This window comes from Candoia aspera, chromosome 9, assembly GCF_035149785.1.
Source record: "Candoia aspera isolate rCanAsp1 chromosome 9, rCanAsp1.hap2, whole genome shotgun sequence".
NCBI lineage: Eukaryota > Metazoa > Chordata > Lepidosauria > Squamata > Boidae > Candoia > Candoia aspera.
In genome coordinates this window covers 25,258,276-25,275,001 of record NC_086161.1, presented here as the reverse complement: position 1 = coordinate 25,275,001, position 16,726 = coordinate 25,258,276, and the positions used below count along the sequence as shown (strand labels likewise).

The window sequence follows — 16,726 nt, the reverse complement described above, 5'->3', positions numbered from 1 at the left end:
CCATAGACATCCTACCAAGGAGAGCCTTCTGTTTTCCATGGGGCCTTCCAAATTTGCTGCTGGGACAATGGGTTGTTAGGCTGCCCTTCAGTGTGTTCTGTGGAAGAAAGGCAGGCCATGCAAGACTGGGGTGAGCTCTGAGATCTGTGATGGATTGTGTGGGTTGAACCAGAAGATGGGGGAATTGGGGAATGGTGTTGCAGAAGAAATATCAATTCCTGACTCCATTCGAGGCAGACAGGCAGCTTTCCTGCTGACCTAGCAAGGGAGGCCAACAAGCTGGCATTTAATAAGGTGGCAGAGAGGGAGTCCTGGAGATTGGAATGTGGGGGGGTGTATTTTGGGTTAGGTACAGAGGACTCACTTTAACCTTTGGCGGGAGAACTGGGATGGCTCATTGGCCAGGTGGTGCAGCAAAAGGGGAAAGGGGCACCCTCTGGAGATGGCAGGGGTGGGAAGAGATTACTGTTTGGAACCCCCGCCTAGCAAAAGAGGCTTGGAGGGGAAAAGAGGAAAAGGCACTCAGCATCTAGGCAACAAGAAGAAAAAAATTCAAACTACTTTTCCTACATACTCTATCACAGTGTTTCTCAACGTTGGCCACTTTAAGAGGGGTGGACTTCAACTCCCAGAATTCTCCAGAGAGCTTTGTTGGCTGGGGAATTCTAGGAGTTGAAGTCCACCCCTCTTAAAGTGGCCAACGTTGAGAAACACTGTTGTATCGGGCATTTTTTCCACCTTGTATTCCTGGGGGAAAAAACAGAATTTAGAAACATTTCCAAGTAGGGTTTCGGGGTTGGGGTTGGTTTGCATCGAGGATGGATCAATCACCCAAGCCGAGCGATCCATTCCCACCCCCCGCCCCAAAATGGGGAGGAATTGCCAGCCCCTCCCGAGCTCGTTCAAGGCGGCGGCGGCAGCGGACCCCCTGCCTCCCTGGCCGCAGCCCGGGACGACCCTTCCAGGAGCGCCTGAGCCCCGGCGTTGCGCTTCCTCCCCGGCTCTGGTCCCCCCAAGGCCGGGCCGGGAGAACCGGCGGGGCGCCGGGCGGGCGGGCGTCCGGGCGAGGGATCCCCCCGTCCCGCGGGGCGGCCGGGCGGGCGGTCTGGCTGGGCGCGCGCCGGGCGCTTCCCCGCGGGAGGGAGCGGCGACGGGGCGGGTTCGCGTCCGGGGTCGGAGCCAGAGACAGGCCGGCCGCGCCTCCCGCTGCCTTCCTCGCCGCCATGGCTCGGTCGCTGCCGCTGCCGCTGCCGCTGCTGCTCCCGGGGCTGCTGCTCTGCTGCGGGGGCGCCTCGGAGCTGCGCCGCCCGCCCGCCCGCATCGGTACCGGGGCGCGCGGGGGGGCTGCTTCCGGGGCGGGGGCGGGGGCGCCGGCCTGGGCTCGCCCGAAGCGCCCGCGCGGGCAGCGGCCCCCTCTCCGGGCCGGGCCGGGCCGAGGCCTTTCCGCTTCTCCCGTGGGACTCCCGCTCGCCCCGCGGCACGCGCCGGGGTTGGCCCGCTCTGGGGCGGCCGGCTGAGGGCCGGCTGGCAGGCCGGGCGAGGCCCGCCTTGTCTCCCCTCGGCCCGCTGCGTTGGCAGGCCGTCCCCGGGGCCTTTCCCGGGGCCTTGAGCCCGCTGATATCCAGGTTGAGCAAGGGAGGCTTGGGACGGGCCCCCTAAGCTTGGGCCTGGCGAGGGAGGAGGGAACAGGCCGACACCGCCATTGCTGCCTGGCATCAAATGAGTGGGGGGGACAAGGAGGGGGGGCTGTGCAACCCGCTGAGCCATAAAGGTGGGTGTTACCCCAGCACGAATGGATGCATCCACACACAGATGTGCTCGGATGGCAGCCCTCCCCACTTTAAGAGCGACGGGGGTGGTGCATTAGGAGGGTGCCCGGTTGGGGATTGCCAGTCCGAGAGAAGGGAGTAATGCAGGGTGCCCTCCTCCCTTGTAGGTGTGATTGGAGCTGGCATCGGGGGCACCTCTGCAGCTTATTTCCTTCGCCAGAAGTTTGGTAAAGACGTTCAGATCCATGTCTTCGAGAGAGGAGCGGTGGGGGGCCGTCTGGCCACCGTCAGGCTGGAAGGAAAGGATTACGAGGCTGGAGGGTCCATCATCCACCCCCTTAACCTGCACATGAAGCATTTTGTCAAGGAACTGGGTGAGTGACTTCTGGTGTGGATGTGGCGGACTGGGCAGCTGTGGCTGTGGGCTTAGCGGGCGGAACCGACAATGCGGCAATTTTTGGGGGGCTCAGGGAGATTTTTCTGACACCCAGAAACATTCTCCGGATCAAGGAGAACTCCTGGAAAGACCCCATCTGTCCTCCGGATGGGTGCTTGTAGCCAGAAGATCACAAACAGTGTTTCGTGTTTGACTGGTAAGAGCTAACCGGCAGGCTGGGACGTCACCACTTTCCAAGCCTTGAAGTGACACTCAGACTTATCATTATTTGTGGGATTACTTTTTAAAAAATCTTTTTTAAGTTTTGGAATTTGTTTTCCTTCCAAATATAAAGGAGGATTGAGAGTAAACCATTGTCTTCCTGTTATTATTTTTATACTACATTTGAAGATATTAGCATTTTCCTACATTTTGAGCGGGCTGATTTGAACTTTCGGCTTTCTGTTTTCGCTTTCCCTTGAGAACTGTCTGCTATCTGACTCTCACTTTCTGTAAACACACTTGGGAACTCTTCCATATCTTCCCTTTTCTGGTTAAGCTCCTGGGGGCGCCATAATCTACTGCGTGAGACATGCGGAATTTCAAACAGATTCTTTCTGATCTTCACCAGGATTTTAAACAGATTTCTTCTGGCTTTTATCAAACTTTTATACAAGACATTCAGGACATTGTGGAAAATATGAGGTCTAAAATGTGTCATCTGGTTGGAGATGTAGTGGATGAAACTGAGGAATTTAAGAGCGATAGGAAGTTTTTTTTTTAAGACTGAGATTGGGATTCTTATTGAGATGCTGGATGAAGATTGGATAAGGGAGTTGGAGAAATCTAAGGGAGAGAGTGATCTGCAAGCCATAAGTAAAATCCATCTCCTGGTGGAATGCCATGAAAAGGACCTGGAATTTTTGTGGAGGGCAGTTGGGCTATTTGATTCTTTCAAGAGGAAAGCTCTGTGTACATTGTGAAGATATGTAACTGCTCTGGTTTATTCTGAAGTGGGATAACGGTCGAAGAATGTTCATCTGGTTTGCTTTAAGGATTTGACTGATGCTATTCGCCTTTAAAGATTTGGATTTACTGTTTTGAATTGGCTTTGTTTATTGAGTTTATTAAGATTGAAATTACTAAAACTGTTGTATTAGGGTTAAAGAACGTTTATGTGGTTTGTTTTAAGGATTTGATTGATGTTACTCCCTTTTAAAGATATGGAATTACTGTTTTGAATTGTCTTTGTCTTTTGGGTTTATTAAGATTGGGCTTATTAAAATTGTTGTACTATTAAGTATAATAGCAGACAACTTATGTGCTTTTTAATTTGATTCTTATTATAGTAGACAGAAATATATAGAATAGTGGTAGGAAGGGAATAATTAAACATGTTTTATCTTTTGAAGGGGAGATAGATGTTTAGGAGGTTTCTATGATTTCTTTATGTTAATTAATACAAGAGGGAGGAGTAACTGTACTTAGTGATTTTTATTATGTGTTAAAGTAGAATGACTTATAAAAATAATGTGTTTTGGTTTAATATAGAGTAAGAGATTATGGAAATTTTGTATATCCTTGCTGTTAAAAGTTGGAAGCCACATCTTTCTGCAAATTTTTTTTTTAAAAAATTATCTTGTGTTTCTGCACTTTTTTAGTTTTTTTTCTTTCTTTGTAGTTTTTTTTGGTAGTTTTTATTCTTTTCTTGAATCCTAATAAAATTTACTATTAAAAAAAAAAGAAAATATGGCATAGATATAAATCCAGGCTATGCCCGAAAACACCTGTTTCCCATTTACAGTTATCAGAAAGATTTTAAATGGATAAAAAGACTTATGGTAGGGAGCAAAGAAAGAGAGAATTTAAATGTAATTGTGATATTGCTAAAATTTATAAACTTTTGTTGAAATTTGAAATGAAAGAAGAACAGATTAAAGAATGTATGATAAAGTGGGCTAAGTATTTTGGTTATAATATACAGGTGGGAAAATATGTGGTCAAAAGGGTTGAAGTTTACATTGTTATGATCTTAAAGACAATTTTTATAAAATGATGTATCACTGGTAGATGAGGCCAGGGAGATTATCTTGAAATGTTCAGTTTTTGTGATGATCGTGCGGAAAGGTGTCAGGCGCAGGAGCTGTCATGCTCCAGCCTCTGCATCTTAGTGCAGATGCTGTGGTGTTCTGAGCCTGTATCACTCCATGACCTGGCCGCCGTGGAGGCTGCACGCAGCGCCACCCGTACACATTGGGCGAAACAAACACACCCTTCCTCTGAGCGTGAAGGAGGAAGAGGCCCAGTCAGAAGCAGTGTGCCACCACGCGCCCCAAATACACCCTTTTATTCCCTCCAAGAGGAATTCCCTATTTGGGCCCGGAGGAAATGGGAAGGAAGCTGCCCCCCTTGGAATGGGAGAGAAGGGGCAGAAGAACGACTCACCCAGTTCCTTTTTTTTTTCCTTTTTAAGAATTTTTATTAAGTTTTAAGACAAAGATAAAAGCTACAAAAACTACAAAAAGAAGAAAAGAAAAAAGAACTAAAAAGATGTGAAAACACAAGAGAAATTTTTTTTCAACATTACAGAAGGATGTGACTTCTGACTATCTATCTATCTATCTATCTATCTATCTATCTATCTATCTATCTATCTATCTATCTATCTATCTATCTATCAGATTTATGACCGCCCATCTCCCCCCGAGCAGGGACTCTGGGCGGTTTACAATAAAACAGAATTAAAGCAGTACAATATAAAACTTTACAATAAATATAGATACACAGTAAAATAAATATAAAAGCCTGATGGCTAAAAGTTCTCTATAAATCTGCAAGTAAAACAGGATCCTTCTAGGGAGCTAGCCATCCCCAAGAGTGACTGCTCTCCTTCCTGCCCCAGGCAAGATGGCAAAACCAGGTTTTCAATTGCATGCGGGAGTCCAGGAGCAAAGGGGCTGTCTCAACTCTGGGGGAAGAATGTTCCAAAAGGCAGGGGTGAGAGTATACAGCCCTGCCGTACTCCTTTCCCAATCTTAAACCAGTCTGTTGTTCCGTGGTCTGTTCTTACTGTTGCTACTTGGTCGTTATACAGATTCTTCAGGAGGCAGACAAGATGACTTGGTATCCCCATACCACTAAGAACTTGCCACAATTTGTTATGGTCCACACAGTCAAAGGCTTTAGAATAGTCAAGAAAACAGAAATAGATGTTTTTCTGAAACTCCCTGGCTTTTTCCATTATCCAGCGGATATTGGCAATTTGGTCTCTAGTTCCTCTGCCTTTTCTAAACCCAGCTTGTACATCTGGCAATTCTCGCTCCATGAATTGCTGAAGCCTACCTTGCAGGATCTTGAGCATTACCTTACTGGCATGTGAAATGAGTGCCACTGTTCAATAGTTTGAACATTCTTTAGTGTTTCCCTTTTTTGGTATGGGGATATAAGTTGATTTTTTCCAATCTGATGGCCATTCTTGTGTTTTCCAAATTTGCTGTCATATAGCATGCATTACCTTGACAGCATCGTCTTGCAAGATTTTGAACAGTTCAGCTGGGATGCCGTCATCTCCTGCTGCCTTGTTATTAGCAATGCTTCTTAAGGCCCACTCAACCTCACTCTTCAGGATGTCTGGCTCTAGCTCACTGACCACACCGTCAAAGCTATCCCCGATATTGTTATCCTTCCTATACAGGTCTTCCATATATTCTTGCCACCTTTTCTTGATCTCTTCTTCTTCTGTTAGGTCCTTGCCATCTTTGTTTTTGATCATACCCATTTTGGCCTGGAATTTACCTCCAATGTTTCTAATTTTCTGGAAGAGGTCTCTTGTCCTTCCTATTCTATTGTCTTCCACTTCCACGCATTGCTTGTTTAAAAATAATTCCTTATCTCTTCTGGCTAACCTCTGGAATTTTGCATTTAATTGGGCATATCTCCCCCTATCACTGTTGCCTTTTGCTTTCCTTCTTTCCTGGGCTACTTTTAGTGTCTCAGCAGGCAGCCATTTTGCCTTCTTGGTTTTCTCTTTCTTTGGGATGTATTTTGTTGCCACCTCCTGAACAATGTTGCGAACTTCTGTCCATAGTTCTTCTGGGACCCTGTCTACTAAGTCCAGTCCCTTAAATCTATTCTTCACCTCCACTGCATATTCCTTAGGAATATTAGTGAGCTCATATCTAGCTGATCTGTGGGTCTTCCCTAATCTCTTTAGTCTGATCCTAAATTGTGCAAGAAGAAGTTCGTGATCTGAACTACAGTCAGCTCCAGGCCTTGTTTTTACCGACTGTACAGATGTCCGCCACCTTTGGCTGCAAAGGATGTAGTCAATCTGATTTCGTTGTTGTCCATCTGGTGAAGTCCATGTATAAAGCCATCTCTTAGGTTGTTGGAAGAGAATGTTTGTTATGCAGAGTGAGTTGACTTGGCAAAATTCTATCAGCCTATGTCCTGCTTCGTTTTGTTCTCCCAGGCCATGCTTACCTGTAATTCCAAGTGTCATTTGACTGCCCACCTTAGCATTCCAGTCTCCCGTGATGAAAATAACATCTCTTTTAGGCGTGTTGTCCAGTAGGTGCTGCAGATCCTCATAGAACTGCTCTACTTCAGCTTCTTCAGCATCTGTGGTTGGGGCGTATATTTGGATCACTGTGATGTTAGATGGCTTGCCCTGAATTCGAATTGAGATCATTCTATCGTTTTTTGGATTGTATCCAAGCACTGCTTTAGCCACTTTGCTATTAATTATGAAGGCTACTCCATTTCTTCTGTGGTCCTCTTGTCCACAGTAGTAGATCTGGTGGTCATTTGATGTGAAGTGGCCCATTCCAGTCCATTTCAGTTCACTGACGCCCAAAATGTCTATCTTTAACCTGACATCTCACCAATAACCACATCCAATTTGCCCTGGCTCGTAGATCTTACATTCCAGGTTCCAGTGGTGTGTTGATCCTTAGAACATCGGATTCACCGCTCACCACCAGCACCGTCGGCCACTAGCCGTCCTTTCGGCTTTGAGCTAGCTGCGTCATCACGTCTGGGGCTAGTTGAACTCATCCTCTGTTCCTCCCCAGTAGCATTTTGACCGTCTTCCGACCTGGGGGTCTCATCTTCCGATGGTATACTGACATATCTTTGGTTGTACTGATCCATTTAGTTTTCACGGCAAGAATACTGGGGTGGGTTGCCATTGTCTTCCCCAGGGATCTCATTTAGTCTGACCTCTCTGTCATGACCTTCCCGTCTTGGGTGGCCCTTCACGGTTTAGCTCATGGCATCACTGAGGTGCTCAAGCTCCAGCACCACGACAAGGTAACGATCCTTTGCTGAAGATTTTCAGTGTGGCATGTCTAATAAAGTGGTTTTTAAAATCCACATTAACTTCATTGTACCATAAATATCCATGCCATCCAGACCCTCGGCCATGCTCTTCTAACTCTAAAAGTCTTTTGTTTCTCAGCAACACCCGTTCTTTCATCCAAACAAACCAACAAGCTGCAAAATACAACTTCAAATCCGGTAAACCCAGTCCTCCTCTTTCCTTTGCGTCTTGTAGCACCTTATATTTAAATTGTGGTTTTTTCCTCTGCCACACAAAGCCAATTATATCCTTCTGCCACAGTTTAAATGGTGCATCAGTTGTCAAAACAGGTATTGTCTGAAACAAACATCATTCTAGGCAAGACATTCATTTTTATCATAGAAATTCTCCCCAACAGTCACAATTTTAATTTCCCCCATCTTAACATGTCCTCCTTAATTTTGTTCCCTGTCTTAACATAATTGGTTTGAAATAACATACAATTCATCTTGGTCTTTCCTTCCCCCTCCATTTAAAGACAAACAGTGACCCGGGCGTGTTGCTCTTCAGGGCCAGGGGCTGCAGGGAGGACCTCGGAAGTTTGGGGCATCGTGTTTTTTTCTCCTCCTCCTCAAGCTGCGGGCTCTGCGTTTAAATTCACAGGGCTTTCTGAACACCAGGTTCAAGATGGGCTCATGGGCATTTACAGTGGGGAGGAATTTGCCTATGTGGAGAGCAGCTGGTACATCTGGAATCTTTTGAAACTCTTCTGGCGTTATGGGCTGAACCCCCTGCGAATCTACATGTGGGTGGAGGAAGTCTTAGAAAAATTTATGAGGTAAGGAGAGGCACAAAGCAAAGGGCTGCAGGGGGACTGGGGGTTATCAATGGGGCACGATGCGTGAGGTTTGTTTGTTTGTTTATAGTTCAAGTTTCTATCACCGCCCATCTCCCCCCAAAAAGGGGACTCTGGGTAGTTAATCACTTTATAAGGATTTAATTTAATGCTTATTACATTCCAATGAAATGCATTTTGCTTTTCCCCTGCTCCTTCTATTTTTTTGAAGCAAGGCCTTGGCCTGCCATGGAAAGAAAGAGACTAGGAAATTGCTTGGCTCTAAAATTGCTGTGTTCCTCTATCATACCTTAATTGTGAAGAGGACCACAGGGTGGCTTAGTTTTAAAACAAAATAATTAATAGATTAAAGCTTGTCTCACTGAGTGTCTCCAGATCTGGAAATTAAGCACAGTCAAGCCTGGTTCATACTTGGATGGGAGGCCGAGACAATAGGCTGGTGCGGGCAGTAGGAAGAACATCCCACAGAAGGCCTTGACCACCCCCTTGTAGCTTCAGGGCTATGAAGTCCCCAACAGCTGAACTCAACTCAAGGGCTTCTTCACCTTTTTGATCTCAAAACAGCCTGTGGTCACCCTTAGCAGGTTCTAGGAGCAAATAGATAAAATCCAAAATAACTAACACCCTGATCGTTCAATAAAATACTCATTTTATGGTACAAAATCAGCTCTGCAGTTAAGTGAAAGACCAACAGGAGATGAAACAGGAGATGGCCAACAAATGAAACCAGTTTGTTTGGCAACCAGCAATTATATAAAAGCCAATTACCACTTCCTAAGACCATCAATGCAGTGGTTTTCAACCTCAGCAACTTTAAGATGCGTGGATTTCAACTCCCAGAATTCCCTAGCCACCCCACGCATGGTTGAAAAATGATGCGTTAAAACATGTATAATAAGAGGCTTCATCTGGGGATTTCCTTGCTGTTTACCTTCAGAAACAAGGGAGAAAAAAAACTATCCTACATGCTCAGCAGGATTAACAAGGTAATGTGAGGAACTGTATGTGTGTTTCTCATTTATCTTCCTATGCTTTTCAGTACATTGGGATGAAATGATATAAAATCTCCAGTCTGGTGGATTTCAACTGTCTTCATCAACTGGGGAATAATGGCAGTTTAAGCCCAGCTTTCTGCACCAGCTTGGGGATGCTATTTGCTATTTATGACAAGGATGATAAATGGCACCACCAGTTTCGTTTTCCTCAAAAACAAGGCAGGAACATCAGCTCAAAATAGTTCAAGCATTCATCGTTAGAAGTGTATATTGCCCCACTTCTTGATGTACTTTGCACAGCTACAAAATCCTCCTGTCTTAAGTCTGTTTCCCCCCTTTTTTTGGGTCCAGGATCTATCGGTACCAGTCGCACGACTATGCCTTCAGCAGCCCTGAGAATTTGCTCCATGCCGTCGGAGGGGCAAATTTCCTTCACCTGCTGAACCAGACCATTGATGAGTCCCTGCAAAAGGCCAGATTCTCTCAGAAGTTCATCAATGAGATGGTAACCGCTGTCATGCGAGTCAACTATGGGCAAAGTGCCAGCGTCAACGGCTTTGTAGGTAACTGGTGCTTGTTTGTTCCTAAGTGGCGAACTTAGCGTTGCACCGCTGGACACCTGGTGCGTGAGAATTTCCCCTTGTGCTTCCTGCAGAATTTGCGCCAAGGATTTTACCTATAAACGTTTTGAGGACAGGAGAAGTCTGTAGAGAATGGAGGAATTTTGTTTAGTTTTGTCCTATCCTGAGGACTTGGTGGTTTAGAGACATGCGAATGACCAGATTGCCAGCCGATCCTCACTGGCCTCTTTTGCAGTATTTTTAATAAAAAATTACCGCAGATTATACTGCCCATATGCCTCTTTCTATCCAGCACCTACAACATGCGTTACGTCACAGAGGCAAGAGAGAAATACAGTTTTAAAATAAACTCTTAACTGCAGAGTTCACTTTCAGTGCCTCTGAATCTGGAGCAAAGTTGTCCAGAGATGTGCAGCTTGCCCAAAGTACACAAGAAATTGGAATGGCCAATCTGAGACTTACAAACAAGTAAGCAGGCCAGCCAATTCTTTGTGGCTCCTTGATAATTGTATATGGTACAGTGTAGTATACATAACTTAGTATATGTAGTTATGTATAGAACTAAATAAAGTATGGTAACTCCTACTAGAAGTAGGATCAAGCCTTGTTGGTCCTTCCTCTTCTCAGTGGCTGCGCACTCCAGCCCTTATTCAATCCTCTGAGTTTGCCTTTCTTTTATTCTCCAGGAAATAGATGCCCCTGACATCACTAACTAGGACATGGGTCACTTTTGCCCTCACGTTCAGTAGACTTCCATGGGCACTGCCCGTCCCCTTCAGTAAAACTCAGCTCCTAGAAGGTCCCCCAAAGAGGGGACAGGCTAGCAGGCAGCAAGGGATGCTAAAACAGATCGTGTCTGTTTCTTTCCTAGGGTGGGGGCTGAGACGCTTTCTACCCCAGAAGTGAGATGGGCTGTTGGGCTCTGGGCTGTTGAAACAGCAGGTGAACTTCACCCTGCCCTCTTTGTAGGGGACTCTTTGAAACAAGGCCATTAGGAGAACTGTGTGCACTTGGTCCCTCAGGGCGGCCCTGTTGAAATTGGATCATTTTAGCCTTGAAACACGGCACGCTCACTGTTTCATTTTGCCAGCATTGGGTGTATTGGCTTTTTCTTTTCTTGCTAACACAAAGTACATCAGCCACCCAGAACCTAATGTTTCGGAATGTATTGAGGCGGCAGGGATTTGGTAGATACCACCGTCATGTTACATCAGCTGGGACATCTTGTAAATAACACAGATTTTGTAATTTCTGGGATGACGTGTGTGATGTTACTGGCCCATTGTTGCCTTGTGGGTGCCAATAGGATTGAGAATTCAGCTCCCGAACTTTTCCAGCTGAAAGAGTCCAAAGCTCCTATGTTGTTGAAGTTTATAACTGGGAGGAAGGCCCAACATGTGTTTTATATATAAATTTTTAAAAAGAATCTCAGGACTGTTAACGAATGTGTTATGCTATACGTTTAGGAAGCAGATGATTTCTGTGTGTTTTGTTTACTTGAAGGGACACTTGTAAGTTCTTAATATGTATCAAGACCCTCAGACATACCTTTGGGGAATTAAACCTTCTCAGACACTTCTGTTTCTGGAATTCCCTGTGCACAGAAATGAATGGGGGAAGTGAATTCTCCCCAAAACGGACTGGACCCTGCACCCTTCCTTGGAAGTTAACAAACTACAGAGCCAGTTGAAAACGGAGAATAGTAGCTGCTTCACATACTACATTACATGATGGTTGGTTTTAAACATTGCTCAGTAAGCTGTAGCAGTTTGATTTGTTCAGAAGAGTAAGTCATAAACACAAATGTGCAGACTACAGTGGCTGGGATCACATATTTTCAAAGGCCATAATGCAGTTTGTTAATGTTTGGCTTAGTTTTATGTCTGATCCTGTTACTGAATCACTTTGGCCTCAGTTGCAGCCTTGTTTAGGTTTGTGTGACCATTTTTTTTTGGACTTTGTTTCTCTGCAGGGGCTGTATCTTTGGCTGGAGTAAATGCAGGACTTTGGTCGGTGGAAGGTGGCAATAAATTGGTGTGCACAGGCCTTCTGGATGCTTCCAAAGCGCAGCTGATTTCTGGCCGTGTTATTTCTGTAGAAGCAAAAACAAGGCCAAATGGACGTGCAGGTGAGGTTGCCTAATTTTTTGTATTTATTTATGCATTTATTTATTTAATCGTATTCCTCTACCGCCCTTCTTGCATATGATGACTTTGGGCGGCTAATATTCATTTCACGTTTGCAAAATGTCAGGTGCAAAATACAAGGCAATTCTGTCAAGTCTGAAGCTTGTGTAAGATTTAAAAGCAGGCAGGCAATCTGCTGCCCTCCACAAGTTTGGGACTACCACTTGCCCAATTTCTTGCCTTTCGTGACAAATGCCGGAGCTGATGGGAGTCAAGGTCTGCAACATTAAGAGCGTGCACGGACTGCCTTCTGCCAAGGTAGATCAGCAACAGGCAACCAGTAAAGGCATGCGGTCCACAAGACTGTCTTCTGGCCTCCTGGAGAACCACAGGAGGCCTTCTAGGTACATGATGTCACTGGATGGGTCAGGGCTGAGCAGGTTTTTGTCCATTTTTTCAAGGTTTGGGATGGGTTAAGGAAAGGAATACTGGCTGGTTGTTGATTGTAATTAAATAAATGTCAAGGATAGGCAATAGGAGTGGAAGGCAAACCGCTCCCATTCCTGCCCCAAACTGAAGTACTCAACTCCATGTGGCCATCAGCTCAATTTTTGTAACCTCCAAAGTTTGCAGCATTACCATGCTGAAATTCTGTAGTAACATACAGTAACAATTTTCAGTGGCAGGATGATAGTGGCATCTCTGGTAATTACAATTCAAGCAGTAACGTTAGGTGTTTAGGCAGTCATCCCTTCTCCCACATTCTTGCCAGATGTGCCTCTGATGGCAGCTGGACTGAGGAAAACCCCTTGGGAAGGTCTTAAACCCAGGCTGGGTTAGGCAGGAGATGGTGGTCTTTTTAACAATCTGCTCCCAAGTTATGTGAAGCTTTTTCATCATTGTCAGGATTGTGGCTGGAATGGCTCAGCTTTTAAACAGCTGCAGCAAGGAGGCCCTTACTCCTTTTGCTCCCTCAGTCAGTAGTCCTGCTGTGGTGTTCAGTGTCCTCTAAGTCCCTGCACCCTCCCCAAAGGCAGACTGTATACAGGAGACAGCAGTAATCCAAACAGGATGCTAACCAGCCAAGTGCTGTCGCTTTAGGTCTGCAAATGCCCACCCCGCCCCGGCCATGGCCTAAACTTGGGCAGCCAGTTCAAGGCTGATTCCAGGAGGCACCCCAAACTGCAAAGCTGATTTGGGGTGGTAGCACATCTCAGTCCTGGACAGGTTGAATCTGCTACTCAGTCCAGTCTAATACTGACTTAGAACTTCAGCAGCTTCCTTTAATTTTGATGGATGCAAGAGATCTATCGTAGCCATCTGCAGGAGAATCCATGAGGCTGAAAAGAAATTCAGGGGAAGGGGTTTTGCTCCTGTGGCCTTTGGGTATACTAATCACTCTTCCTTCAGCCCTGGATCTTCTGAATTTGAGCAGAAACATCTGCATGGGAGTGGTTTATGTTTTCTTAAACATAAATCAACTGGAAAGGAGTGTTTGGCTTCCATTCTAGCAAATGCAAATGTCCACTGCCCTCTGGACTTATGAAGATCTGGGGAAGGCCTGGACATTTGCAGATCTTCATATGTCCAGAGGTTCTGTCCTAACCTTTTTGGACTGATGGGCACATTTGTGATTTTGAGATCATACTGTAGGTGCTCTCACAAAATGGCTTCTGTGGGAGACATAAGCTATACTCAAATTCCCCAAATTGTAGCTGCCATCCCTGTTTTCCACTCCTGCCCTCTCCTTCCATGTTCTCAAATAGCCTTATATACCTTTCTCCTCTGCAGGCAGGCACCAAACTGCAACTGCTCCATAGCTATTGGGGTCCATAACTGGGAAAAGAGATGGTACTGCTTTGCAGCAGGCGAGCTTCCCATTTTTTTAATTAAACAGTTTTTAATGAAGCATAAGTTCAGTGTGACAGCTAGTGGGCAGCAACAGGGATCCCAGGAACACAGTGGTCACAGGAAGTTCCTTCCCAGATCCAAAGAGCAGAATAAGCAGCCCTAGATTGGGAGAGACTGCAGGGAAGAGGAAGTTCTGTGATGACTGAGACGGGGCAGCCTCAGTGCGTATATTGCAGTCCCCCAAACACATTGGAGGGGTTCCACCCCTTCCTTTCAAACCATCCTGGATCGTTCAGAAGAATTTTCAGATCACAGATTAGGTGGTTGAACAGCAAAACCTCTCTCCTGCTGTAAATATCTGCCAATTTTGGATACGATGAAACTTGAGAAGCAGGATACCTGATCGGATCACTGCCTTGGAATGAAGCTACAGCTGAGTGAAATTACCCCTGTGGCCAGTTCTACTAAAGTTGGCCACAACAAGGAGGAGGTTATTACGAGGTGTGTGTGTGTGGATGTAGGGGGAAAAAAGAGTGGTTATGGAAATCGTGCAATGCTGGCATTCTGTTGCTCTCTGAAAAAACTAATTTGCCAGCACAAAAACGCCTGGCCTGTTCTCTCTTCCTGGGCGACATGTTCGGAAAACATACCCTAAAAAACTCTGGCTGTGCTCTATCTCAGGCAGTAAACAGTATAGTAACATCAGAACTGCAGCTTTGTTTTTGTTTTAAAGGTGGTCCAATGAAGCTGTATGAGATTACCTACAATTCTACATCTGGAGTAACATCAGATGTCTACGACATCCTTCTCATCACTACTCCCTTGCAACGGGAAATCGCCAACATAACTTTCCGCAACTTCAACCCCCCGATTCCCAAGTTCTCTGCTCCCTACCACCAGACAGTGGCAACGTTTGTCCATGGACACATTAATGCTTCTTTCTTTGGCTACCAGGATCCTTCTCAGTTCAACTTGGCAGCCATTTTCACCATGGAAGACCCCCATCTGTTCATCAACAATGTTGGCATAGTTTCCCCGATCAACCTGAGCCCTCCAGTCTGGAAAGTGTTCTCTCGCCAGCTGCTCACCAAAGAGCAGATGAAGCTGCTCTTCTCCTCCTACGATTCGGTGGAGGTACAGAAGTGGCTGGCCTACCCACACTACAGCCCCCCCGAGAAGTGCCCACCTTTCATTCTCCATGACCAGATGTATTACACCAGTGCTATAGAGTGGGCAGCCAGTGCCATGGAGATGAGTGCAATCTCTGCCAAAAATGCGGCGCTCTTGGCCCACCATCGCTGGTACAGTAAGATGAATATGATCAATCAAGAGGATTTGCATGAGAGACTCAAGACAGAACTTTGAATTGGCATCCGGTGATGGGTGGAGCGTGCGTGAAACTGGCAACAAATCTTGGATGTTGAGTACAAGTGTGCAAAATGTCTGAAATTTGAAATGCTCCATTTCAAGCCAGAAATGCTCTGAGCTTAAAATGTCTCCATTTGGCAGTAACTAGGGCTGTTTTAAGCTCAGAACATTCCTGGAAGGGTCAAAATACTTCTGATGAGGTAAGAAACTTGAAACAACCATCTTCAACTCAAAATGATGTTTCAAGCTTGAAATAGGAGCCTTTTAAAAATACTGTATCTTCTGGATTTCTTTTGCAAATCACTTATTTAAGTAATTCTTTTGGGCACAAGAAAAGCCTTCCGGCTGCCAACTCAGGTATTTTACATAGTGTTTCTTAAAACCACCGAATAGAGTTACCAACAGACTTCATGTATGTGGTGGTCTCCCAGACAGTAACTCCAACAACTTGTTAGTTTTGTATGGAAGTTGTTATTTTTACAAATCTGGAGGTCACTCGTTTGGAGAATGGTACAGAAAAAAAATGAATATGCTTGATTTGAACTTCTTTTAATTGGGCTGTTCAAATAATTGAAGTGATACTCTTTCAAATTCATATTTTTAAAGTTTTTTGTGTGTAGTTACACAAATGAGTAGGACTTCTAAGAGGAAAAGTCACTTGCTGAGATGGGCAGCTATAGAAATCAAATTTTAAAAAAAGTCAGTTCAGCTGTTCTGGCTGCATTTACTATGGGGCACTAGCTCTGAGTAAGTCACTCCTTTTTTGGAGGGGAGAAGATATAGGGCATTCAGAATGGCTTTTGACAAGCTCTTTCAGCACATGTAGAGTAGCACCTACCAAAAACTGCATTAAAAGAAAATAGCTTGAAGGGGAAAAATAAAAACAAGTATCTGTGAAAGGGAGACTTGGGCAGCGTTAATAAAAATTATCCCTGTGTCTTTATCAGGCAGCCAGGAAAATTATACTAGCAGGCAGCTTTCCTTTTATTACTCTTGAAAAAGTAAACTGATGCCTTAAGCCCACAGATTATTACTGGACTGTAATACAGCCTAACATGAACTATGTCTCACATTACTTTATGTGCATTTTGTTTAGGTAATCACTTCAACATCCAAGGGGAGCATGTGTATTTAGAGCCACGTATTAGGGTTTAGAAAAACACAATTTACAACAGGGTTCTACTTACTTGAGGCACACTTGCTACAGGGGACAACTCTTGAGGGAGATGCGCAGTGATGAAATTTGATTGATAAATAATGCTATTCCAGAAGCAATTAAGTAATAAAGATTTAAGCCACCTAAAAGCAGTAGGAAAAGTATTTTGAATACAAAAGGTATTGATTCTTTGAACTGATACACGAGGGCTTTGTTCATTCTGTCCATCCATGACCGTGTGTTAGGCATAAGACTGTAGCAATTTGCAGGTAGCAGATCAGGTGCACTTTCTAACTTTTTGTTATTAAAGTGGGGGGAAAAAACGTTCTGGTGGTGCTGTTGTGCCTTT

The 16,726-nt window shown here is 45.1% G+C and overlaps 2 protein-coding genes across 2 annotated transcripts in view; one reads left to right on the top strand and one right to left on the bottom strand.

Moving 5' to 3' along the window:
• FAM136A (family with sequence similarity 136 member A) overlaps positions 1-16,726 on the bottom strand; it is a 98,889-nt gene that overhangs the window by 71,451 nt on the left and 10,712 nt on the right. The window lies entirely within an intron of this gene.
• PCYOX1 (prenylcysteine oxidase 1) lies at positions 1,209-16,622 on the top strand. The gene is made up of 6 exons (XM_063310927.1): positions 1,209-1,323; positions 1,937-2,143; positions 8,108-8,282; positions 9,647-9,858; positions 11,849-12,004; positions 14,587-16,622. The coding sequence occupies exons 1-6, from the start codon at positions 1,224-1,226 to the stop codon at positions 15,216-15,218; spliced, it is 1,482 nt and encodes a 493-aa protein (XP_063166997.1). The 5' UTR covers positions 1,209-1,223; the 3' UTR covers positions 15,219-16,622.